The 26,459-nt window shown below is 46.7% G+C and overlaps 2 protein-coding genes across 9 annotated transcripts in view; one reads left to right on the top strand and one right to left on the bottom strand.

Annotated features, from left to right (window-relative positions):
• The window catches only part of Raf1 (Raf-1 proto-oncogene, serine/threonine kinase), a 59,448-nt gene extending 58,414 nt beyond the window's left edge, over positions 1 to 1,034 (top strand). For all 6 annotated transcript variants that reach the window (XM_020177159.2, XM_020177155.2, XM_020177157.2 and 3 more), the window contains one exon: positions 35 to 1,034. In XM_020177159.2, the coding sequence (XP_020032748.1) occupies positions 35 to 178 (144 nt within the window). In that variant the 3' untranslated portion in view covers positions 179 to 1,034. The remainder of the gene's footprint in view (positions 1 to 34) is intronic.
• Positions 930 to 26,459, bottom strand: Mkrn2 (makorin ring finger protein 2). Of its 3 annotated transcripts, XM_020177161.2 has the most exons (8): positions 26,307 to 26,459; positions 14,391 to 14,519; positions 13,095 to 13,273; positions 11,842 to 12,146; positions 10,344 to 10,558; positions 8,738 to 8,848; positions 2,340 to 2,484; positions 930 to 2,190 (listed from the first exon to the last, which is right to left on the bottom strand). In XM_020177161.2, the coding sequence occupies exons 1-8, from the start codon at positions 26,330 to 26,332 to the stop codon at positions 2,053 to 2,055; spliced, it is 1,248 nt and encodes a 415-aa protein (XP_020032750.1). In that variant the 5' UTR covers positions 26,333 to 26,459; the 3' UTR covers positions 930 to 2,052. The 3 variants fall into 3 exon arrangements, with proteins under 3 accessions (XP_020032750.1, XP_020032751.1, XP_020032753.1); XM_020177162.2 differs by lacking the exon at positions 8,738 to 8,848; XM_020177164.2 differs by lacking the exon at positions 14,391 to 14,519 and having other exon boundaries at positions 26,307 to 26,383.

Below are 26,459 nucleotides of genomic sequence, written 5' to 3'. Positions count from 1 at the left end.
CCCAGCTAATGTACCTACTGTGGCTTTGTTTCAGATCCTGTCTTCCATTGAGCTGCTCCAACACTCTCTACCGAAAATCAACCGGAGTGCTTCTGAGCCATCCCTCCACCGGGCGGCCCACACTGAGGACATTAATGCTTGCACGCTAACCACATCCCCAAGGCTGCCTGTCTTCTAGCTGACTTTGCACCTGCTCTCAGGCCACCTGGGGAGGAAGGGGAATCAGCAGGCACCACTTTTCTGTTCCCTTTCTTCGGGAACAGAATGCATGTTTTCAGAGAAGCTGCTGCTAAGGACCTTCTAGACTACTCACAGGCCTTAACTTCATGTTGCTTTCTTTTCTACCCCTTCTGCTCTGGAGACTGAAGGAAGCCATTCCCCATGCTGGCCCACCCTGTTCCCACCCCTTGCTCAGGAGTCCAGCTTTCTCCAGAGGCACAAAAAAGGGCCCTAGCTGTCAGCTAAATGATATCTTCAGGGCAAGAAAAAAGTTCACGGAGGGGAACTAAAGTAGTAGGCGGTCCCACCCTGACGTGGGGGCACGTGGGATTTTGGAAGGTGGCTTCTTTGAGGAATACCTATCAATCACAGGAAGGACTTCTCTTCAGACAATGGTGCAGCGCCAAACAGTTTTGCACAGGATGCCCCAGACAGACAGACAGACAGACAGCCCAGGACTGCCGAGACTTCGGTCGCCTGGAGGAGCCGCTTTGGTACTATGGAACTTGACTTTGGGGACTCATCCTCCTTTCCCAGCCTCGAGTCGTCCAGTGCAGGGAGGGGATTGTTTTCCAGGCAAGGCGCTCTGCCCTCCTGGGAGCAGCCTCCCATCATGCTGAATTTGTCTTCCAGGAGCTGCCCCTATGGGGCAGGGCCAGCCCTGTCTCTAGTCACATCATTTGTGTCTACAAGAAAGCCAGGAATACAGGTTTTCTAAATGATTTGGTTTTAATTTTGTTTTTATTGCGCCTGATAAGATACAGTTACCTGATGTTTCCTCAATTATGTTATTTTAATAAAATAAATTAAATTTAGGTTTAATGGCTGCTAACTCCTTCAAAAGTAATACTGAGTTCACAGTGTGATGATGCCCCTTCCCTGATGGAGGACAAGGCCTGGACTCAGTTTAGCTCAGTCTGTCTGTGCCCCTTGTGAGCCTTTACTGGAGTTAACTGGGGCAATAAAGTAAAAACACTCGAAACTCAGGTAAGACATCTGCTAAAAGTAATGCCTTTATAAAATATTTGGTTTCTACAGCTTTTTACAAAAATAGATAAATTCAGGTTTAGAATAAGTTCTGACTTGCAAGGTTATTCATACTCTTCAGTTAAAATCAAATGGCCTCAGTTCCCCTCAGGACCAGAAACCGTCTTGGGTGCTGTGAGTTTTACAAAGCTGGAGTGATGCCAGGCTTTACAGTAAGAATGAATGGCTTGAGTATGACCCAGAGCACATGAGCCCAAAGGGGAGGGTGAGCTCATGGTGTCTCCTGGCTGGAGTCACAGTGCAAGGGGCGCCTCACCTCCAGGTCCTGGCACTGGGCTGTCCAGGACTACTTCTGTCACTAGCAGGAACTCAGAAGCCTGGGCCTCCTTATAGCAGCGTGCCCTGAAGAGTTCTAGGTCACCATGTGCAGTGCCCACTAGACTACCACATGGATCAAGGTATCAGGGCTGACTACACTCTATTTAAATGCATCAGCACATTCACTGTTGAGGAATCCTTTGGTAAGAAAATGTATCTGCTGCTTTATGAACAGCTGCAAGTCTACTATTTCTGAGGGGAAAAAAAGTCACAAAGGACAAAAGCCAGGTTTCTTTTAAAAGCAATCAGTCAAAATAGTTGGAACGGTTAGCTGGTCCCCCGTGGGGCTGGAGGTACAGCTAAGATCAACTATAAATAGTGACTCCATGAATTTAGCAGGTCACTTTGTACCCTTCACTCTTCCCAGGGCTGGAATGGTGGAGAGTGGATGAGACCAGGGGAAGCACCACGCCATCGTGGGCTCAGTAAGAGACACTCTGCTTGGCAAAGTTGGGGCCATCATTGTCTCTAGGGTTCCGATGATTCCACTCCGGAAAGGTGCATGAAGAGATCCCCAAGCTCTGTCACGTCGACATCTTCAGTGTTGGGGACCTGCCGGGTTTCTCGGTTTTCAATGAAATCCCACAGCCGCACTGAATTAAAGAACTGCAAAAAAACAACCAACACCACGCCTGGGTCAGGGAAGGCAGCACGGAGGCTGTGAGTCTCTTAATGAGCTTTTGCTGACCCTACTCCACTGCCAAAGCCATTAGGGCGGGACCAGGGACAGTGCCCAGAAACACCCAGGTCCTTACCCTCACGGTGCCTTCTGAACTGAGCTGCTTGCGAGGTTTCTCGGGCTCTGCCAGCCGCCCGTCAGGGTATGCGTGGCGATACAGGCACTTGCTTCCGAAGGGGCAGGTCCCCTTGCCTTGCTCAAAGTATTTACAAGCTTTTTTTCTGAAAAGCAGGAAAAAAAAATGGAATCCAGAGGCTGGTGGGACAATGTGGGGTACAGCTTTCCTCCAGCTCCACTTAAGATGTCAGAGCTCAGTCAGCCTCCTGTTAAAAGTGTGGAAACTGAGGAAGGGCTGAGGTTAAGCAACTTGTTTAAGTCACATCCACTGTGGTTCTGATTTCCTACTACGATGAGCGTTCTCACAGAAGCCAAAGGTGCTGGAGTCACTGTGGAGCCTGCGATACTCTGAACACCTCTGGGTCACCTGACAGCAGCCCGTACCCAAAGCAAGGACTGGGCACCACTGTCTGGAGCTGGGCCACCTGCCCTGCATAAGTCCCCAAAGCACAAAGATTTCTCTCCTGGCCACCAGTTCTGTCACGGTGTCCACAGGAGAGTCACACTTGGAAAGTAGTGAACTGCAGCAGCTGCCCAAAGCTACAGGTCACATCCCAGTTTCCCTTTGTCTCTACTCTCTAGAGCAGGACTTAACCCTGCATGTGCTTGGGGCCTACTCCAGTGTTTATAAGTGCACGAGACACAGGTCTGCAAAAGATTACCAAAGGTCACACAGCACAGACCCCTATGTTAAGAACCCTGCTCCTGAGGAAGCTCACAGATAATTCCCACCTCTTATTAGAATGGAATTTGGCACATCAAATCATAAAATAACCCAAACTGCAGAAGAGAGGCCCAAGAAACTCGGGGGTGGGGTGTCATCAGAGTATGGAGGGGAAGGTGGAGAAACAGCAGGGGCCTCCCTGCCTCCTCCTCAGACTCAGGTAGCACAAGAGCAGCTCCTAGAGAGCAGATGCTAGCCAGGCCTCTTCCCACCCCACCCGAGCTGCTGAGAGCCCTCAAAGGCAGAGTCTGGTGGACAGTGAGCTCTGGAGGCTCTCAGGGGACCAGCTCTGGTAAACTCTGGCTTCAAAACCACTGCCTCTAGTCACACCTGCTCTACCTTCCATGTTACTCTTTTCTCCCCTACCCTAATTACCAAGGCCAAAAGCTTCACTTCACCCCCATCTCCCTCTGTTTTCGGTCACACACCGAGCTTTGTCACCTCAAGTCACAAAGTAGCTTCCAAACCCATCTGGTCTCCAGTGCCCACAACTGCTGGGGCGGGGGCACCCCTCTGCTGCCTGCCTGCCAGTCACATCTTCCTCCCTCCTCACAGGATCACAGAAGAGCGACCCAAAACCACGTCTCCTCAGACCACAATCAAGCTGGGCTCAGGCCCTCCATCCTTCCACACACCTGCTTAAATTTCAGGGACCATTTGTACTGCTGTACACCGTCAGACACCTGGCTATTTCACCTGCACCCTGTCGTGGACAGGGTGTTTGTGCTCAGGGTCTCCAACATGGCTTCCTTCCTCAGACATGCCAGGTAGACCCAAGGGATTTCTCTGTCCCAGCTCGGGCCACTTGTTAAGACTCTCACCAGAAAACCTAACTGCCCTTTGACAGGGCAATTCTCTTACTAAGCTCTATGTCCCATGGCTCAACTTGAAGGCGCAGATGCTCTGTGAATGGGGAATGCAGCTGGCCAGGAAAGATCCTGACAGCCATGAACCACACCACCAACACCCCCACTACAGCAGCAGAGTGCCTTCCTGCAGCCCAGCCCGCTCTGCCTGGCTGCGCTGCCCTCTTGTGGACAATCAGGTGACACGAGGACAAAAATGGGAAAAGAGGACCTCAGTAACTGGTACACAATGTAAAGGAAACTTTTGATCTGGTTTGTGTTTTTGAGACAGGGTCTCACTAATATAGCCCAGACTGGCCTTGAACTCACAATTCTCCTGCCTCAGCCTTCTGAGTGTTGAGATTACAAGTGTGCATCACTTCGCCCTGCTTTAAAGGGACCATTTTAAAAGGTAATGCCTAATTCCACTAAGATGGTCAAGTACACTTCTACCAGACAGGATCCTCTCGCTGGTTAAGCTATCTAAGTACTTGAAAAAGACTTGAAGTTGCTGGAGACAAACAAAAGCAGGAAGATCTCCTGGGTGAGCGACACCTACAAGAACACAGTAGCATTCTGAGGCTTTGAGCCTGGTGCAGGCCACACTCAACACCATGCCAGTGGTTGAAAATCTGAGCGAAGCAGTCAGTCTTTATGGTGTCAAGATCTACAAAGGGTGGAGGCAGTCGCAGGCACTGGCAGTGAGGAAGAAATCCCCAGGGCAGGGCTTGAGGAGGAGAGCCCAAAGGCTGAGTGTGAAAGGCCCAAAGCCCTGACAGGCTGAGCCACACAGAACCCAGCAGGCTCAGAGCAACTCAGCTAAGGGTGCAAAGCCTAGCAGAGACTGGAATGGCTGGAGTGTGAGCTCACATGATTTACCAATCCACGTGAAAAAATCAACCACCTTGCCGAGGAACTGAAGAGAACCCACATGCATACAATGGAGCATCTACAATGCTGAGGGTAAAAATCTTACAATGACGACACAGAGGAAGAACCAGGAAGATGTGGCCTTTCTTAGAAGATGATCGACACGCTAGACACGGTGGGATATGCCTGTAATCCCAGCACCCAGGACAGCTCTGTCAGAGGGAGACTGAGAGATAATGAGTGGAAATGAGAGGAACAGGGTCCCCTAGTTGCCACAATAGCATGTTCAAGGAGATGAAAAGAGGGAGAAAAAGACTGAATAAAAAAATGGAAGAATCCCCCAGAGACCTATGGCACAGTATCAAAAAGTCCACCACATGTATAATAAGAGTCCCAGGAAAAGAAAAAATAGGGTAGAAAGAAGAAAAAAAACTGGATTAAACTGGCCAAGATTTCAGTTACTGACACAAATGTATAGACTTAAGAGAATAACTATGTACCGTATGAAGAAAACCATTCCTAGGTATAATGTCCAAAGGCTAAAGAGAAAATCGACACATTAGCGCTTGCTGCATCAGCCCTGACTTCTGAGAAGCCAGAGGCCGTATTACACCTGCAGGATAGAGCGGGACTCAATCCTGACGGAGATGAGGGGGAACGGGGACGAATCAAACCGCCAGTTCAATGAGCATGTCTTTCAAGAGCAGAGAAGAAAAGAAAATTAAGAGTTCATTGCCAACAGACCAACAAAATGGTAAAGGTAGCTCCTGAGGCTGAAGGAGCTTGGATTGTCTTGGTACTGCAGGGGAACTGGCTCCAGGATTCCCTATGTGGCATGCCCCCGTCCCTTCTCTAAAACGGTGTCCTACCTGCGGCACAGGACTCATGTAAACCCTCACATACTGTACACTGCAACCACATGGTCCTTAACACAATGGCATGCCATGTGAACAGCTGTCACACTGTTACCTAAACAAAAAAAACACTGCTATGTGGTCAGTACAGATGCCATATACACAATTTTTCCCAAATATTTCTCAGTCCAGTTGGTTCAATCTGTAGGCTCAGAGCCCACAGATACCAAGGGCTGAATATATATATCAAATGCAAGAGCAGAAGAAATAGTAGCTATCTGGGTAAATAAAAAACTTTTTCCTCTTTAAAAAACATAATTTTTTTTTTAAAGCAAAAAGTACCGGTATCTTTATGTACCTGTGGGGTACATAAAAGATGTCAATATGAGGCTGGTGGAGTGGCTCAAGTGGTAGATTGACTGCCTAGCAAGCATGAGGTCACAAGTTCAAACCCCAGTGCCTCCAAAAAAAAAAAAAAAAAAAAGCCAGTATGAATGTACATTATATTTACAGTGGACAGGCCAGTAACAAGGATGCACATCAGGCAGGAGAGACTAATTCTGACTAAAAATTAGGAGCATATTAAATTATATTATTATTATTTTTGCTCTAGCAAGCAGTCTACTACTTGAGCCACACTCTCAGCTCTTTTAGTTATTTTTCAGATGGGGTCTCACGTTTTTGCCCAGGCCAGCATGGACTACAATCCACACAGTTACACCTCCCATGTAGCTGGAATGATGGGAGTCTGCCACCATTTCCAGTTTTATTGGTTGAGATTGTGGGGGGAGGGAGGTCTCACTATCTTTTGCCCAGGCTGGCCTTGAACCATGATCCTCCTGCTCTCCCAATCTCCACTTCCTAAGTAGCTGGGATTATAGATGGGAGACACTGTGCCTGGCCTGAAAAACTGTTTTTTAAAAAGAAGATGCCATGGGCTGGCAGAATGGCTCAAGTGGTAAAGCACCTGCCTAGCAAGCATGAAGCCCTGAATTCAAACCCCAGTGCCACAAAAAAAGAATAAATTAATAAATACAGGATGCTAGGATGTTGCTGGAGTGGCTCAAGTGGTAGAGCCACCACAAAAAAAAAAAAAAAAAAAAAAAAAAAAGGATGCCAGGAGTAGTTTGCATTTGCACTCAAACACTCAGACTGCGGGAGGAGGCTGAGGCCAGCCTGGGCTTCACAGTGAGATCCTGTCTTAAAAAAGAAAGTTAAGCTAAAAAGCTGGATGTTACCATGGAATTCTAGAACATACTCAGAATAGCCAAACTTTGGAAGCAGTGCAGTGTCCATCAATAGAAGAAGGGGTAGCACTCACTGTCCACAGTTCTGAGGTACACGAACTTCACCTGCAGTGACCCCCAAAAGACAAGTCCGAAGCCTAAGCTCTGGCGCCTGTGACTGACCTCATTTAGAAAATGGCCTTGGCAGATATAAGTAAAGATTCCAAAGGAGCTCCTCCTGGAAAACTATGGCCTACAAATGGCAACCTGACCTTGTAACAGGGAGAGGAGAAGGGGCCATAAGGGAGGAGCAGGACAGAGGCTCTCTCAGAGCCTCCATAAGGACCACCTTGATTTCTAATTCTAGCCTTCTGAGGTTTTGAGACCCTGACTTGTGAGAATTTCTAATAGCGGCTCTAAGGAAACCAATGTCTGTGATTTAAATAAAACTCACCCTCCTCCAGATAGTTCTTGTTCCCACAATGCACTAACTGTGAGTAACGACCTAGTCCAGAGCCTCACCCACACACACCTGCAGGTCCACCAGTGACCCATCATCATTTTCTTCTTGAGTCACTGCACGCTGGTTGCCACGCCGGTTCCTTGTTTCTCAGTGAAGGCCAATAAGATGCTTTACAAAACCAATAAGCTCAAGAGTAAACTGGCCAATAAAGATGAAAGTGCAGCATAAAAGAAAAGTGATAGTGCCAAGTGACATGGGAGTCAGCCCTCTTCTCCACACATGGCACCATCTGCAGTCTATCAGTGATGCTTCAAACAGACCCAGGACTGGCCACTTCTCAGCGCTTCTACTTTAACCCTTTGCCTCCTCTGTCAGTACATATATATATATATAAATATATATATATATATTTTTATATATAAAAAATATATATATTTTTATATATATATATATATATATATATATATATATATATATATATATATTTTTTTTTTTTTTTTTTTCCTTTTTTGGTGGAATGGGGGGTTGAACTCAGGGCTTCACACTCCCAAAGCAGGCGCTCTACCACTTGAGCCACACCTCCAGTCCCTGACAGTATATTCTAGACACATTAGCCGGAGGTTGTTCCAATGTTACCCAGTCACATTACCCCTATTAAAGGCCATGGTGGCTTCCTGCCTCACTCACAACAAATTATCTGCCCAGTGACCTGCAAAGTCCCACATAGTCTGCCCCTCTTACCAGCCACTCCTGATATTTTTCAAACAAACCAACATGTACCTGCCTCAAGGTCTTAGCATTCCCTCCATCTAGAATGTTCCTCTCACTTCAATAAGGCTTGCTGCCTCACCTCCTCTTTGCTCAGAGCCCCTCACTGAGGCTACTCTGGGGTCTCCTGCCCTGAAACAGTCCTCCCTCTCACTCCTGATTCCTCAGCCCCATCTCTCAACTCAGCTCTGACCTGTTTACTGTACCCTTGCTCTATTACTCTGCTTCTTATTACTCTTCTTACTTTCTCCCACTAGAGTATCAGCTGGAAGATGCTGGGATTTTTGTTGGCTCTCTTTGGTGCTGTGTTCCCAGCACTAGAAAAGGCCTGTGATAGACTTGTTGAGCAACTGAGCAATCACAATGCCAAGGTGGCCTAAGCACCAGAAACCAGGTTCCAGTGGACAACGCTCAGCTTAGAAACCCACCCGCTTCATCACAGCCTCGATCATCAGTGTGTCCCAGAGCCCAGGTGGTGCCTGAGAGAAGGCAGACTCTCTGAGTGGCATCAGGCCCCAGGACCAGTGGCATCAGGCTTGAAGATGAGAACAGAAGCTGACCACAGCCAGGTAGGCACCAGGATCATGGCTGAACTCAAAGCACTTACCCCATTCCCTGTTTGAAAGCTTCAATCAACTCATTCTTTTTATTCTGATCTTCTACCCAATACACACTTGGAATTACAAACTCTGATATCACACGGCACTCTGGACAAGACCTGAAATACGAATCAGGTTATTAAGGGAGGAAATAGGTTTCTGATCCTGTGCACACTCCACTATGAAACACCTTGCTCAAACACAGGAGCTCGACAGGTGTCACTTTCACCTGAAATCCCTGAAGATGTAATCACATTCAGCTGAGAGTCACGTCCTCAACTATTAAAAGCAGGTTATTCTCAACAAGACCACAGATAACCCAGTTTAAAAATGAGCAAAGGATTTGAGTATTTCCCAAAATAGCCAATCAGCATACAAAAAGATGCTCATTATCACTGGCTATACAGGAAATGAAAATGAGGAGTGCAATAAGACATCAGCTTGTTCCCACTAGGATGGCTCCTATCAGAATAGACAAGCCTTGGAGAGGATGTGAGGAAATCAGAGTTCTTGTAACGTAGGATTGTGGGGTGTGCAGACTCTTTGGAAAACAATCTGGTTCCTCAGTTAAATCCCACCTCTGGAAAATGCCCAAGAGCAAGGGAAACAGGCCACAGACCTGCCCACAAGTTCTCACAGGAGTGTCAGTCTTAACAAGCAATGTTACTCACCTGTAAGAAGGAACCAGGTACGAATTCATGCTACAAAAGGGCTGGGCCTTGAAAACACTACACTAAGTGAAAGAGAGCAGTGACAACAGGCCACACGTCATGAGTGTTTACATGCGATGCCCAGTGTGAGCAAATGTGTGAGACAGAACATAGGTCAGTGGCTGGCTAAGACCAGAAGGTGAAGGGAATGGGCAGTGACTACAAATGGAGGTCTTCTGGGGATATGACATATGAAATATACTTAAGTTAGGTTGAATGACTGCTGTGTAACTGTGAAAACTACTGACCACTAACAAATTGTACCCTTTCCTCCAACAGAACTGTTGTTTAGCCACACAAACATGAACTTCAGGGAAGTTATTTGACCTTACTGTGCCCTCAGTTCCTTCTCTATGAGGGTGATGCTGTGGGGTCACTGAGAAAATTACCAGAGCCAAGGGATGGGAAGTACTTTTACCAGCGAAAGCCTGCAGAAAGTACACGCAGCATGAGTGCACCCTGCCCTGCCCCTCTGCAGCACCTGCTGGCCACAAGCAGCATGGGAAATGCTCACATGCAATATTCCACATAATCCTCAAATACGTTATTTATTTATTTATTTTTTTAAGGTGAAAAAAACCACCAAAAACCGAAAACCATGAAGCTCAAAAAGGTTACCAGGCAACTGGTGTCAGGACAAACACTAGTGATGGTTAGCATCATATCCAAACCAAGGTCTGCCAGGTGGAAAGGAGCCAGTGACACCTGATGCCTTCTCACACAGATGATCTCTGCAGAAAGCTCAGGTGGAACTGTTACCTAGCTTTTATAGGACAAGACACTTGGGCTCAGGAACAGTAAGTGACTTGCTCAAATTCACACAGCCAGGGGCAGGATTTAGAGGATGGGAGAAGTTTCAGATACAACCCTGACCCAGCTCTGAGTCCCAAGACCCCACACTCACTTGATGATGGGGTTCTCAAACTGCTTGGCACACCGCCATTGGCGGATACAGGACAGGCAGTAGGTGTGGTTACAGCTGGAGAGAATGCCGAACCTTCTCTCAGAAGCGGATGCCTTCTCAAGGATCACTTCCATGCAGATGCTACATACTTTGTCCTGACTTGCCTGGAAGGCGAAGGCTTTCTCCATCTCATGTTCAAATGTCAACATGCACACCTGGAGCAGACAAGGAGACACAAACCTAGGTTATGAGCCATCGGAGAGGAGTGAGATCCCAGGGAGTTGCACACCCACCCAGCCATAGCAAGGTCAGGAAGGACACCACATTGGCTACTGTAAGCAGTGCCCACAGCCCTTGAACACATGATACAAAGACCCTGCTCAAAGCACAAAGTGGACCTCAAGCCACCTTGCTGCTGCCCCTGCACCATATGGTTGCCTCCAACTAAGAGCCAAGTGATAGAACACTGTGGGGCACAGAGCGCCTGGACTCCTAAGTCCTCCGGATCCCACATACTCCAAGCCACACCAGTATCAGCTGAATAACCATGAACTTGAGCTGTGAGGCTGGCAGCCTGGAGTCTAAGATAAGCAGCATCCATCGTCCCTGAGAATGAAGCCAGGAATTCATTCATTTACTCAGGTGCCCCAAGCTCCTCCTCTGTGCTAGCGTTTGAATGATTGTAAAGAGAGCAATGACCCAGGACCTGCCCTCGGAGCTCAGGGTGCATGGCATAAAGACTTCTCACACTTAGATGGACAGGCAAGCTGACTCTGAGCTCACCTGAATGCTCCCTCCAGAGTCAATGTCCTCACACTACAGCCCCATCCCCAGTCCCGGCTACCCTGCCAGAAACACACTGTCCACTGACATATGCCCTCAGCACCCTTCCAGAGATGGAGGTCTTCTCTGATGTGTGTCTCTGGGTCCCTTCCTCATCAGTACTGAGTCCTCACTTGGTCCCCTAACAGTATAGGCTCTCCCCTGTCTAGTACATCTTCACTCCCTCTGCACTGGGCACATAGCCTGGCATGAGGTGGAGCTTCCAGATTCCAGATACCAGGTCTGTCCATGACCTAAAAGGTCCCTTCCAATACCTGGCTTCAAGAGTCTGTGATAAAATCTCCTCCAAGCTCCCACAGCAATCCACCTGGACCCCAGCCACAGTGAAATGCAAACCAAGGGAGGAGGACACTGTGTTGGACTATGTGCACACATGTGTGTGAGCGTCTGCACACACACCCACATACATACTGCTCCTGAGTGAGATCTGGTCTCTGAACTTTGCATTGCTTTGCATTTCTGATGCCACTTCTTCCTCTCTTTATTCTAAATTATCAAAAATTGAAAACATGACTATAGGAAAAAGAACTAGAAAACAGGATGTTACATATACCAGGCACCTAACACTAGAGTTATAGACAGAAATAACAATGGTTCTGCCACACAGTGTACTGTACTCCTTTAAATGAGATCATGCCAAGGGTTGCAACATTACCTTCTCATGAGCTTTCCTTTGCTCTGGGTCGAAGGGATGCAGGACTCGTAGCCTACAGATCTCACACACCTCCCCGTGCAGGTAGACACAGGCATCCCCAAACCGGCACTCCCCAGCAGCAGCATAGGGACACAGCTGTTGCTCGCTGCTGCAGGAGCTGCTGGCCTCCACATCATCCAGGCCACTCCTGATGGCGTCTAGGTAGGAATGGGGCTTCATCTCTGGGCTAGTATGGGGGTTGCTGCAGCTACCTGGATTACTCGCCATGCTTGGGAGAGACTTTTCTTCAGCCAGGCCAGAGAGATCTTGACATGGAACACACAGTACACACACAATGAGAACTGGCCCCACCTTTCAGGTGAGCCACTAGCCAAAACCTAGCAGATTCACTGACTCTGACCTCAGGAGTCCACTCTTGGAAACAAGTAGCAAAAATGCTGGCCAAAAGGAGAAAACAAAAGGAATACAATACTTGTAATAATAATTTAAAAAAAGCAATAACCACAAATGGTGAGACAGGGAAAAGAGCAAAAGAACAGTAATATTTACATAAAAGAACACTGACGTTACTGTTTGAAAACAGCATGGAGATGTCCACGTGAACCACCCACCCCCACACATAAATGAAAGGGATTTTGGGTGAGGTCACTAGAGTACAGTGGCTCCTTTACACAGTAACACCTGCAGAGAAGCGGAGGGCGATCCTCTGATCCTGAAGCCGGTGGGAAGTTGCCCTGTGTAGCCCCTCCCGCTGCAGGCCTCCCCAGACGCGTGCTATGAGACTCTCCAAAGGGAGGACCACCTTGGTTAGACTGCTTGTGTGCTGAGGGTGGAATCTGCCTATCTCATGGTGTGCAACATCAACAGCTAGATATCTCTCACGTGATGGGAACTGGTCTGAGGATTTGGAGCCTTCTTCCTCCCAAGTCCCATCTCATCACAGACCTAACACACTACTGCTTCCAAAGGTGGAATCTGAACTTCTAAAAGGTTTGAAATGAGTAGCCTGACACTTCTCACCAAGTGGACAACTCCCTGTGAGGATGGAAATTACACAGTGACAAAAAGATCACTTTTGATTCTTTCTGGGCCAAACCCAATACCTGAGCGTGGCTGCCATGCAGCCCTGGGGAGCCCATCTCAGAAAAGCCCTGGGCTCTCACATGCATGACCTGCGGATGACAGTCAGTAGCCTCCTGACAAGCAGAGATCAGAAAGGAGCGCCTGGAGCAAGAAGGCTGCTGCTCACTCACTGCGGTCTCTAAGCACCAGTGTCCTCTTCTCCCGCTTTCCTGGCTCGGGCGTGAACGTCCTCATGGATGCAGCAAGGTCAGGAGGAGGGTGAGGACTGTGAAAGCCTGAGGAGGGCGTGGCCTGGGGTGCAGGGCCCACAGCCCCACCTGCCGCAACCAAAGGCCTCGTGTGGTCATATCTGAAAACACACACAGATGTCACAGCCATATCGCTTGCACGTGCTGCCTGAACTCCCAGCCAACTGCAGCTACCTCTGCTCCACTCTCTGAGGTAGACAATGACATCTTGCGCAACACTTTAAACTGGAAAAGACTTACCAGTCAGTAAGAGCTGCTTGGCTAGAGAAAGAGCAGCAACTTGCTACCTTATCACCCACACCTGACTGTCCCTGGGGGACTGAGTAGAACTGACACAATGCCCAGACAACCAGAGAGCCTGGAAGTTCCACTAAGTGCTGAGTGGACAGCTCTCAATGCTCACTTGGTCAGTCTTCTTGAGTCTCCTGGACTGTGGTCTGGCAGCCATTGTGAAAGTAGCTGACTTAACAGCAAGGCACAGGAAGGAGCAGGCAGGCACCTGGCTGTCCAGGAAGCACAGACTGCCTCTTCTTGACAAAAACATATACAGGTTTTCCAATGCTTTTCTGTCTAGAAGTTATAAGACTTGCAAAGGAAGACTATTCATACATGCTCTGTGCAGGGGTGCTTGTACAAAACCAGAAGCCACTCATGTAATAAAGGGATAGCTTTTAAAAAGATGGCACACAGGCTTTACAGTGAGAAGCTAAAGTGGCAGCAAAGGAAAAGTTTAGGATATATTAAACAGAGTGAAGCACAATGTAAAAATCTTACTTATACTGTGAGAACAATTTTATAGCTGTGTTCATAGAGATAAGGCCTGAAAAATGGTTTTGAAAAATTAAAGTAGTTTTAGGATACTGAGACTGAGGTTTTAAAATTAGTTGCCTTTTTTTTTTTTTGGCCCTACTGGGGTTTGAACTCAGGGCCTCATGCTTGCTAGGCAGGCACTCTACCACTTGAGCCACTCCACCAGCCCTGTTTTGTGTTGAGTATTTTCAAGAAAGTGTGTCATGAACTATTTGCCTAGGTTGGCTTCAAACCCTGATCCTCCTGATCTCTGCCTCCTGAGTAGCTAGGATTACATGCAAGAGCCATGGATGACCAGCTTAGTTTACATTCTTTTGTAATACTGTCACATTACTTTAAACTTAAATTTGCCCCTCATCAAGACCCACTCTCCACATGCAGTGCAGCCTATAGCTGCAGACTCCTTGCCTGCACCGTGCTCCATAGGCGCAGTAGCCCTTCTGATAGTATTTGCAGATGGTGGACGGCTTGCTGTTCGCCAGGTCATGTGAGAACAGGCACTGGCTGCCTTCCCGACACACACCATGCATAAAATACCTGAAGAAACAAGCACAGCACACAACTTTCAGAAGCACGCCTTGCTTTGTAGTTAGCATACAAATCTTCACCGAGCACACACCACATGTCTACCAAGGCCCTGGTAGGCTCTGGGGATATGTGTGTTCTCCTCGATTGTAAAACAAGCGATTCTGAGCACTGGAGGCATGGCTCAAGTGGTAGAATACTTGCCAAGCAAGTGTAAGTTCAATCCCAGTACTGCTTAAAAATAAATACAAGAATACTCCTAAAATAAAGAGATTTTAGATGCAGTACAGTGACTCAATGACAGCTTTCATGGAAGAAAAAGAAATGACCGCAGAAAGTTCCATGTGAAGACAAGCTCACATTTAAAATGTGAGCCTCATAACTGAGAAAACACTTCAGGAAAAACTGCTCTCTCCATTCTCATGGAGTTCTTAAAGGATATGCCTGGAATGGAGTCAGACCTGGGCCAAGCCAAGTCCTTGCTACCTTCACCTATGAGGTTAAGACGACTCTGCCTCTTACTTAGTTAGGTTGTTGTGTGAGGATCAAGTAAGACAGTGTGGCACCATATATATATATGAGCCAGGAGTGGTGGTACACGTCTGTAATCCCAGAACTTGGGAAGCACTTGCTTTGAGGCCAACCTTGAGCTACATAGTAAGACCCTGCCTCAAAACCCCCCTCCAAAATAAAAGATATATATGAAAATATTCCACTTTGATGTTAAATCCTGGCCTTGAAGGAATAATTGGGATATGTTCTAAGTCTGTCCACCTGGAGTAGAGAGACTTGGCTGAAGACTTGGAGCAGATAGTAGAGAGACCCCAGATAGACATGGCTAAACTAGTCTTGGAGTAAAATATTTTAGACTAATCCTAATTAAGCTTAAAAATAAGCTTTACAAGGATCAAGCTGACAGCAAGCAAATTACTGATGGCCAAAACACTTTACACTCTTTAATGGAAGACAATAAAATCCAAATACTCAGAAATAAAACGTTTAGGACCCAGTAAGAAATTACTAGGGATGCTCAAATGCAAGAGTGCAGGAGAAGAGCTAGTGACAGGAATGGCAGGGGATGCTGGAGTCAGCATTCGAGGCTGTGGAAAGCCACCACAATCATGGTCAGTATGCTGAGGGATTAAAGGGAATCACACGATGTGAAGAGCCAAATGCAACTTTAGAAGCAACACATGACTGAGGTGAAAATGACAGTAGCTGAGCTCAACAGATGACACTACATGAAGACCAGAAAACCTGACGATGTAGCAATACAAAGGATGCAAATGACATGCAGAGGACAGGGAGGCAGATTGTTGCTTCTGGCTGTGAAGAAGTGGGGAACTGCCCTCCCACAACAAAGAACAAAACATGTGGAACAACTGCTTTCAGACACGGACAAAGGCAACACAAGGCTGGCCTTGGGGGAAGGGACACATAGGAGGTAAGTGTGAGTCCAGCCTGACTTTCCACCTGCAGGCATGTTCTGGGCCTTGGTGCAGAAGGGGGGCCCAGGTCACGCACAGCAGTCTTCTAGGCTTGGAAAAACAATAAATTCTAGATCAGGGTTTAGAGAAGCTGAGGGCAGCTCTTGTAAGTAGAACCATGCCTGCATGATAACTGACTCTTGATAAATGGTGTCAAGGTAATTCAATGGGAGAAAGAACAGTCTTCGACACATCATGATGAACTCAGTATCTACTTGAAAATTTTTAACTAAAATATTGTGTATTTGAAAACTTGACTCCATATGAAGCACACAACCAACCTGTGATGTATGTTAGCCAGAAACACTTAACAAAACTCCAGATTTAACTCTCAGTCTACAGGACATTGAAGTCCTGTACACAACTTAAAAGACATCATGAGAAGACAGCCAAAACCCAGGCCTGGCTTGTTACAGGTCTGTAACAATTAAAAGCTATAAACAAGAGGGGTGAATCAGGAGTACACAGTTTGACAGTTTCTTAACACCATAAACATAAGGCTGGTGTGGTAGCTCGAGCCTGCAATCAGGGGGATTCTGGTTCAAGGCCAGCCTGGGCAAAAAATTCAAGCGACACCATCTCAACCAATGGCTGGACACAGTGGCACACACCTGTCATCTCACTGACATGGGAAAACACAAAATAGGAAGATCTTAGTCCAGGCCCAGTCTGGGCATAAAGCGAGGTCCTATCTCAAAAAAAAATCCAACATAAAAAAGACTGGCAGAGTGGCTTAAGTGAAAGAGTGCTTTTCTGACAAGCCTAAGTTCAAACCCCAGTACTGCAAAACAGAAACAAAAACAAAAAACCATAAAACATAAATCTACCATATGACCTAACAATTCCACTCCTAGGTGTTTACCCAGAACCAAACCATGACCACATAAGTACTTATATGTGATGTTCACAACACCATTATTCATAAAAGCCAAAATGTAATGAATGCACTAACAAAAAAAGATGTAAAACATTCCTAAGGCTATCATCTGGCCATAAAAAACAATGGAGTACTGACGGATACACAGTACAACACCAATGAACCTTGAAAGCATTCTGCTAAGTGAAAGGAGCCTGACACAAAAGAGCGACTGCTACATTCATATGCAAAGCTGGGAAAAGGCACAGGGTCAGTAAGTAGACTGAATGGCTGCTTAGGCCCCCTGAGAGGAGTAGGTGGGAAGTGATGCTAAGGACCCAGGGATCTCTTGGGAGTGACAGAACTATACTCAAATTTAACTTTGATGAAAGTACTAAAAATCTCTGAAATGCACACTTCCAATAGGCAAATTTTTATGTAAATTATACTTTAATCAAGCTGTTAGAAAGAAGAAAAGGGGCAACCTCTCATGACCCCAATTCCCTTCCCACCACAATTCTGGGAACTCTGCTCTCTCACTTTACATTTTCTATCTCAATAAAACTCTCATGGTCTGCTTGCCAATGGAAAAAAGGTGGCTACGACAGCTAAGTGATCAGAACACAGGAGAAAGAGACATAGTGTCCAGATGCGATATTTAATCATGGATTATACTCTGGTTTAAATGAACCAGATGTAAAAGACCTTCTCGAGACAACTGGGAAAATCTGAGTAAGGACTAGGTGAAAACTTATTCACATGGAAAGCTGAAGGCTGTTATCTGGAAGAAGGTTATGAACAGCATGTGCAATACAATACGCAGCCACTAGGAAACCAGCATGGTAGTTCCTCGGAAAATTAAAAACAGATTTACTGTATGACGCGGGAACCCACTTCTACGTACAAACAAAAGAATTGAAAGCTGGGCCTCAAATGAGCACTTCATACACATATCCATAGCAGCAGCGAAGAGGGAAGCAACCCAAGTATCCACTGACAGCTGGATGGATAAAGAAGTATCATGTACCATAATGGACATTCTTCATCCTTAAAAAGGAAGGCAATTCTGACACAGTTACCATGTGGACTAAACTTAAGGATCTTATACTATGTGAAAAAACCCAGCCACAAAAAGACAAATGTTGTATATGTTATATGAAGTACCTAGACTGAAAGGAGACTATTGGCTGCCAAGAGCTGAGGGTAGGGAATAATGGTAGTTTTTTTAATGGGTACAGAATTTCAGTTTTGAAAGTAAAGGGGTCTGAAGACTTGGCTACATACCAATGTGAATGTACTCAACACCACAGAACTATCAATTTAAAAATGGCTAAGATTACAAGGTTTATGCTATTATATATTTGACCACAATAAAAAATTCTTTTGCCAAGCATGATGGTGCATGCCTATAATCCCAGCTACTCAAGAGGCAGAGATTGGGAGGATTGTGGTTCGAGGTCAGTCAGGGCAAAAAGACCCTAATCTCAACAAATAAGCCAAGCATAGTTATTCATATCAGTAATCCCAGTTACATAAGAGGCACAGGTAGGAGAACTGCAGCTTGATACTGGTCCTAGGCTGGCTGGGCAAAAAGCTAAAGACCTTCATCTGAAAAATAACTACAACAAAAGAGCTGGGGTGAGGGTGTGGCTCAACTGGGAACCTGGAGTTCAAACTCCAGCACCACCACCAAAAAACAAAAAAAAGAAGACTCCAGTACTGGTAAGGGTAGAGTTTTTTAAAGCATGTAAAACTACAGCACTTTATCCCACAGTAGCTCCCCCTAAGACGTGCAGCTCTTATTAAAATCTAGTAAAGATGGAGGGATGGGTGCAGGCTGAGTGCTGGGGAGTGAGAGGGGAGACAGGCCACAGTGAGGGAGGCAGCGAGAGAGTCTAGAAGGAAGAGGAGGAGTGTGTTGGGAGGAGTATGTGTCAGAAAGGACTGGGAAGGGAACTGTGGTGAGGGGTGGTTCAGACACCTGGGCTGGCCCTGGGTACGTTGGCATCACCTGCCTCACAGCTGTGCAGGCCTCCCAACAAGGCACCAGGAAGCCAAGGGGCCTCCCTGTCCAGGCTGTCTCAGAGATCCACAGCAGAGCAGAGGGAAGGTTTTGAGAGTTCTGCAGGCTCCAAGCAGACACATGTGACCAGAACCCTCCTAAACTGTAGGTGGCAGACAGGGGCGGGGACTTCTGGGAGGACAACAGGAGCGGGTTGCTACTGTGTCTACACTGGAAAGTCTTAGGAGATGCAGTAAAACAGTCCCTTCACTAAAAACCAAGGAAAGCTGACCAAGAAATGCCTTTCTGCGAGGAGTTTTACCTAAGCGCCCCGGTTTTAACTTATTTCAGAAAACCCATCACAGAAAATTTCAAATGCCTACAGAAGCAGATAGCAGACTCTGCACTACCAGCACCCAGCTTGCCTAGGTTCACCTAGTCCCATTTTGGTAAGGATGGGTAACTCACTCACTCTGTGAAGGGAGACTTTTGAGCAAAGCCCCTGTCTTCCCCAGCAAGGACATTGTGAGGACTGTGAGATGAGAACCAATCCAAGATGAACACAGCTATCAGTCCTGCTCAGCCCTTTCACTCCTTTACCCTCTTAAACTTACCAGTGCCAACATGCATCCCCGGATGCAAAGCAGAAAGCAGAGGCTTAGAGAGGCGAGGGGACTTAATGCTCTTGCCTTTCCCTATCATCCTCCCCTGTCCACACTGTGGTTCTGCACCCCATTTCATGCCACAAATTGTAACCCACCTGCCTTTGTGTACCTGCATGAGGCCCAGTTGATCAAAGAAGCCTCTGCTATGTGCTACAGAGCTGTCAAGTCAAGGCCCCACATCCCACAGTTGGTGAATAACCGTGGGACCACCAGGTCTCTAATGAAGAAAGCCTGGGGCCTGGGGCCAGACACCTGTAATCCTAGCTAATCTAGAGAGATCAGGAGGATGGCAGTTAGAAGCCAGCTCTGGGCAAATAGTTCAAGAGACCCTATCTCAAAAATACCCAACACAAAAAAAGAGCTGGTAGAGTGGCTCAAGTAGCAGAGCACCTGCCTAGCATGCTTGAGGCTCTGCATTCCATCCTCACATGGAGGAGAAAAGAAAAGTGCACAGGGGTTACCATAACAGTTCTAAGACTGCTCTCCTTGGGCTGGCCTAAGGGTAGCTTGGCTTCCAGGAACTCAAGTGAACATTTCTCTAAATCATGAGAATGGCGCATGTGCCTAAACTATAAAGCAATGTGGTTCATGCTGAACACCTCTTTTCTAGGACACATTTGCTCATGACCCACGTGTGTACCTTTAGGAATTTCACCCCAGGCTTTTTTCGTTAGAGATGCAATGGTCCCACAGTATACTGGCCAGCACTAGCTCTCTGGGGTGTGGTATGTTGACTTGACAGCTTTGCAGCATGTGGAGGTGGCAGCAGTGGTCTGTGAGCTGTCAGGGGTGTGAGGAGGCCTCTTGGGAGTCTGGAACTTTGTTACAAACTTGGCAGAGGATGTCTGCTGACCAGCCTGGGCCCTGCATCTCTGATGGGCTTCCTTGGGCACATGTAGCATCTGCACTGTAGGAGGAACAGGAGGACATGGTATGCCCCTCTTCCAGAAGGAGAGAAGACAGGAAGCCTGTCCCCAGCCTTCCAGAATCTATTGCATCTCCTTGCTAACCACTGTAATAACCTTGGCCTTGAGCACGACTCTATGCTAAATTGCTAAATTCCATGAATTTTTCTAGCCAATCTCTGGATGTAGGAGTAGCCTTGGGAATCCCCGGCACAGAACAGTATTATGCAACTAAACAGCCTGACACTTATTTTTGTTATGATTTTTGAGATAGGATCTTGTTATGCAGCCAAGGATGATGGTCTTATACTCCTGGGCTCAAGTGATCCTCTCGCCTCAGTCTCCTGAGTGGCTGGGACTACAGCTGTGCCATGACACTGACTTGGCAATTCTCTTCTGAGAAATGCTACTGAAGACTGCAACAGAGGTTGTGGTTGCAGTGGCACTTATCCAGCACTCTCCCAAGCACTGAGGCAGGAGAGTGAGTGCTCCAGCCAACTTGGACAAAAGACTAACATTATTTCTATCGTCCTGAAAAAGGTAAACTGATCTTTGAAGGTTTAAAAAAAAAAAAAAAAGCCAAGTGTGCACAACAAAGAGGTTTCAGGAACAGTAAGCTCATCAACACTGAGAAAGAACAACTGCTACATAAACAGCTCCACAAAAATGAGACCTAACAAATACTTCAGATTCTTCTGGAAAAAAGACCAGGTGATCTCCTGAAAGAACCAGAGCAAAAGACTAGCAGAGGTCCTCTGCCAGATTCTACCTGTTAACTAGGCAGGCAAAAGGAACAACTGCTCTGGGTACAGCGCCCTACAATGACCCTTTTATGATTTCACCACTACTTTCCCTAACTCTTGTTCAGAAAACCAGCCTTTAAATGCACCAGTTATTTTTTCCATTAAAACCAACCAGAGTTTCTAATTATTTTTGCCACTTAAAAGCTGGTAACTTCATACAAGCCATTTCACTTTTCTAAGAGGTTGAGCTGAATTTAAATGGGTTCAGAAAAATAAGTTCAGGCTGGGCGCGGTGGCTCACAGCTACTTGAGAAGCAGAGATCAGGAAAACAGTGATTTGAGGGCAGCACGGACAAAAGGTTAGCAAGTCCCCATTACAGTCAACAAGCTGATATGAAGGTGAGCCCGTAATCCCAGCTGTGTCGGAGGCACAGACCAGCCAAGACAAAAATGTGAAAAATAACTAAAGCAAAAAGAGCTGAGGATCTGGCTCAAGTGTGAGGAGTGCCTGCCCAGCAAGCAGGAGGTCCTGAGTTCAAACCCCAGTACTGTCAAGCAAAACAAAACCATCACTGCCTTCAAGAAAGGTAAGGGTGAAACGAATCTTATGTAAGAGGCAAAGCCAGCCCAGTCCTATTTTTGTACTGTATGTCACTATTTTCACACCCCAGTAACAACAAAACCTTGAGCACATGACACACGTCCTTTGGGGCATCCTTGTCCTCTGCTTATAATCATTCCTCCTCTTCTGATACTAAACCTCACCTAGGTCTCTTTCATGTTGCCCTTTGTGATGACTTTCCAACTGTTCATCCTTCCTGATGGGACAGATCATCCCTACTATCACCCAAGAGAGAGGACAGAGACAGACACTGTGAAGGTAGGACGAGACAGTGACTTGAAGGGTCAAGTACACAGCTGGAAATGCAGAATAGGGAGGTTCTTTCTAGGGGACACTTCAAAAGGACCTTTTACCCTGGGTGCCCCAAAAAGAATTTCAGACAAAATAGGTATTATACATTGCAAAAGATATCAGATTTGCTATAGGCCACAAACTGCCAGCAACCATAGCTGCAGATGAGGGCTGAGCTAAACAAAATCAACATGGTTTCTTGCAGGCCCTTCAATGGTGCTTTTTGCAATGCACTTCCATGTATGTGGGTGATGTGTTTGCTCACTGTGCTCCCATTACATTTTCCGACATACTTTCACAGGCTAAAATGCTGTGCCTGTACTGATAATGGCTTCAGATGCACTGAAGAAGACCTACTACGGTAGGCTTCAGTGAACATACTGAGCAGAGGGAGAGATGAACAAAGTACTGTACAGTGCGGAGGTAAAGTGAAGACGCTAAAGTTACACTGCTTGCTATATGACCTTGAACAAACTACTTTAATTTCCAGGCCTCAATTTCTCCATCCATAATAATTCTAACTGGCTGGGGCAGACTATTGCTATGTTTAACTGACACAAATGCATGAATGTGCTTAACCTAACACATAGTAAATGCTCTAAGGAGTGGCATGGGGTGGAGTGCATGGGGCCCTGAGCTCCATCCCCAGACCCGTTCCCTCCTCCCCCAAATGAAATGCTCTAAGATGGTTTCTTGCTACCATTTCCTTTTTTAACCAACCCTGACGTTTAGCCATTCCCATCCTCACCTTATGGATGAGGAAATCATGGCACAGGTGCTAGTAAGTGTCAGAATCTGCAAATGCTAGGCTTCTGGAGCTCAAGCTCTTGCCCCGACAAGAGCCTCCCCATTTTGTGACTTCGAAGAATCAAAAGCTCTAGCTTGACTATGAAAAGAAGCTGAAATTCTAGGTCTTCAAATAGCGATTATGAGATGATGGGAACCTCTGTCACATGAGGAGGGGAAAAGAAATTGGTTGCCAAGCTACAGTAACAACTTGCACCAGGGCTTCGAGAACAGACTAGAAGACACAGGGAGATGACCAGTAGACAAACAGTAGCAAAAATAACTGGCATCTGAGATTCTGGTTAAAGTGGCAGCTGTAGGGCACGTGGAAGAATGGGAGAACTGACTGGCAGCATACCCATAGGCACAGCCAGCTATTCCTGCCACTGGAGCAGTGTCCATACAGTGTCACAGTGTCCGTCATCGCTAGATCTGGCATCCAGTATTGGACGGCCATCCTTGGGGATACTTAATTATATTAGAATGAAAGCAAAATGATACTCGCTTCTGCAGCCTTTCAGAACAACCAAGTAGGTAAGGTGCCAGTGGCTCGGGCCTGTAAATCCTAGCTACTCAGGAGGTAGTGATCAGGAGGATTGCAGTTTGAAGCCAGCCTGGGCAAATAACTTGTGAGATCCTTTCTCAAAAAAAACCCATCACAAAGAAAGGGCTGGTGGAGTGGCTGAAGGTGTAGGCCCTAAGTTCAAACCCCAGTACCGCAAAACAAACAAACAAACAAACAAACAAACAAACAGAACAAGCAAGTACATCACACCCTACACTCCAGAAAACAAACCTTGTGAAGATACGGTAACCTGAAAAAAAACAAGAGAACAGCCAAGCATCCAGCTCCTGTCTAGACCCACAAATAAACTGTACCTTGAATATTTTCTGTAAGTTATCAATGTCTGGAGATAAAGCTTTTCTGAGTAAGATAAAGCGAGAAAAGCTTTTCCACCATCAACAGTACATAAATGTAAATTTAGCACTCTCAGTAACTGCAATACACAAGTTTTTGCATACAACTGTCTGCCCTGACTCCTTAACACCCGGTTACAAGTACATTTCTTTTCCTTTCTACATATTTTTGGATGAGTTGTCCATTCACAGGAGCATATTAAAAGTTCTGAAAAGTCCTGCAGTAAAGAAACTCTCACTTAGCATTTCCAAACCTATGTGGAGACCATACAATCTATGAGAACATGAGCTCTGATGCACAGCCTCTGCCGCTTGGAGGCTGAATGGCCTTGGGTCCACTCTGAGGCTCAGTTGGATGACTGAGCTAGCTGGTTGACAGTGTACAAACTATACCCATGAGACTTGCTAGAGCACCCAGTAGAGCCCCAGCCTATAGTAAGCCCATCAAACATGAGTTAGTACTTAAACAGATGTGATGCCTTCCCAACATCCTAACTCACTGTTACTTTACACATAGCAACATCCTGCAGGACTTCCTCGTTTGAGAAACGGGGAAAAAAAGTTTTGGGTTCAGGCTATTTTCAGGTGCAAAAAAGAAAAAATCAAGATGAGTCTGATTTAACTTCTTGTTCCTGCATGAAGATGTGAAATTCGCCAGGAGCTGGTGGCTCACACCTGTAATCCTAGCTATTCAGGAGGAAGAGATCAGGAGGATCGAGGTTCAAAGCCAGCCTGGGCAAACAGTTCATGACACCCTATCTCGAAAAAACCCACCATAAAACAGGGCTGGTGGAGTGGCTTGAGGTATAGGCCTTGAGTTCAAGCCCTAGTACCACAAAAAAAAAAAAAGTGTAATTCTAGCCAAGTTTCAAATCTTTCTCAGCATAAAATTTCCTTATCTGTACAATTATATACTGCACTGTGTTCAGGTTCAATTACCAAGCACTACATAAGTGTGCACTGTTTTGTGGACACATGCTAGCAGCATGGGAATGGTAGAATTAAACCATAGAGTGAGTGGGGAAATAGAGGTTTTTCTAGGTAGCTAGAATCTACTTTGCAGTGCATAGCGATATAGTAACACTTTCTCCAACAGGGGAAAGTATACAAAGAAAAATAAGTAAACTTATACATATATACACACATCTTCACAAAAGACATCCTAGTACAAGTAACCTAATATAAGTATTTTTATAGACACTAAATGCAACTTTCTGACAAGTGCTTAACAAAAACCAGCACTGGGTAAACTGGCTCAACTCTTAGTATCTAATGCTAACAGAACTCTTTATATATTCACTTCTCACACATTCACACTAATGAAGTAACAAAGTGTTTATTACAAAACCAAACTTTAGAAATCTTTCCCACACAGGTTTTACCAAAACCAATTAAAATAAAATTTGTACAGGATGGTGGGTATCCTTTATTCAAAATACCTGGGACCAGAAGTGTCTTGAATTTCAGATGTTTTGGGATTCTGGAATATCTGTGCATATATAATGAGACATCTGGAGGATGGAACCCAAGTCTAATCATGAAATTGTTTCATGTACACCCTAAGCACTACTACTACAGGTGCATGGGGTCTGCACCTGTCAACAGCCTCTTTGTGTCCCTTTACTCTCCCCAAATCTCATTTTCCAGTCGCACTGTAAGCACCAACCCTATCCCCCCTCACACACACTCCTGCTTATATACCATAGCCTTAAAGTAATGGTTTTGTTTTGTTGTCTTTACGATGACAGGGTCTTGCTATGCAGGCCAGGCTGATCTCCAAGTGGAGATTCTCCTGCCACAACCTCCCAAATGCTGGGATTACAGGCTAGCACCATCATGGCCTGCTTCTATAAGTTATTATATACAGTATTTTCAGTAACTTTGTACACATCATGTCGGCGCTCAAAAGGTTCTGGAGCATTTCAAACGTTGGATTTCCAGATTAGCTAAGGATGCTCAACCTGTACTTGCCAAGCATACAATTCAAAAGCCTAGATTCCAATGCCAGTAAGCCACAAGTCCAAGAAAGGGTGTTGCACGACCGAACTATTTCTATTTCAAAGCAGCAGTGACACCACAGCTTTCTGATATCCTATTTTCTGTATTTCTGCTCGTGAGGAAAAAGGAATGGCTTGACCTCCCTGGGTCTGGGAGTCCCGCCTGCGGGGGGAGCAGCTCCGCTCCACGGCCAGCGCCCATCGGTCCCGCCCTGCATCCTCCCCACTCTGCTCCCTGCGAACTGCAAGCTGGGGTTGCAGCCGCGTCCGCGCGTCCGTCCGTCCACCGCGGCGGCTCTCGGAGGCCAGTTTCCGCGAGGATCGGGACCCACTAACAAGCTCCATCAGTCGCACGACCGGGGCCTCCCCGCCCCCGCCGGCCCCCGGCATCCGGCCTCCCGACCCCGGGCCCCGCGGAGCCGCCACAAGCCTCCGGCCAACAGCTGAGGAACTTTCCACGAGTCCCGCCCCAGGTCCCCCCAGTCCGCAGGTCCCGCGCTCCCGGACCCGCGGCGACGCGCACTGACCTGCAAGTGACCTGCTTGGTGCTCATGGCGGCCGGGCTGGAGGCCGTCGTCCCCACGCCGCCGCCGCCGCCGCCGCCGCCGTCGCCTCTGCTAGAGCCGGCCCCACCCACGTAGCCGCGTCACACCACCCCTCACGTGCTGCACCTTTGTAGC

Source organism: Castor canadensis, chromosome 10 (assembly GCF_047511655.1).
Source record: "Castor canadensis chromosome 10, mCasCan1.hap1v2, whole genome shotgun sequence".
Lineage (NCBI taxonomy): Eukaryota > Metazoa > Chordata > Mammalia > Rodentia > Castoridae > Castor > Castor canadensis.
This window is presented reverse-complemented; position numbering and strand designations above follow the sequence as displayed.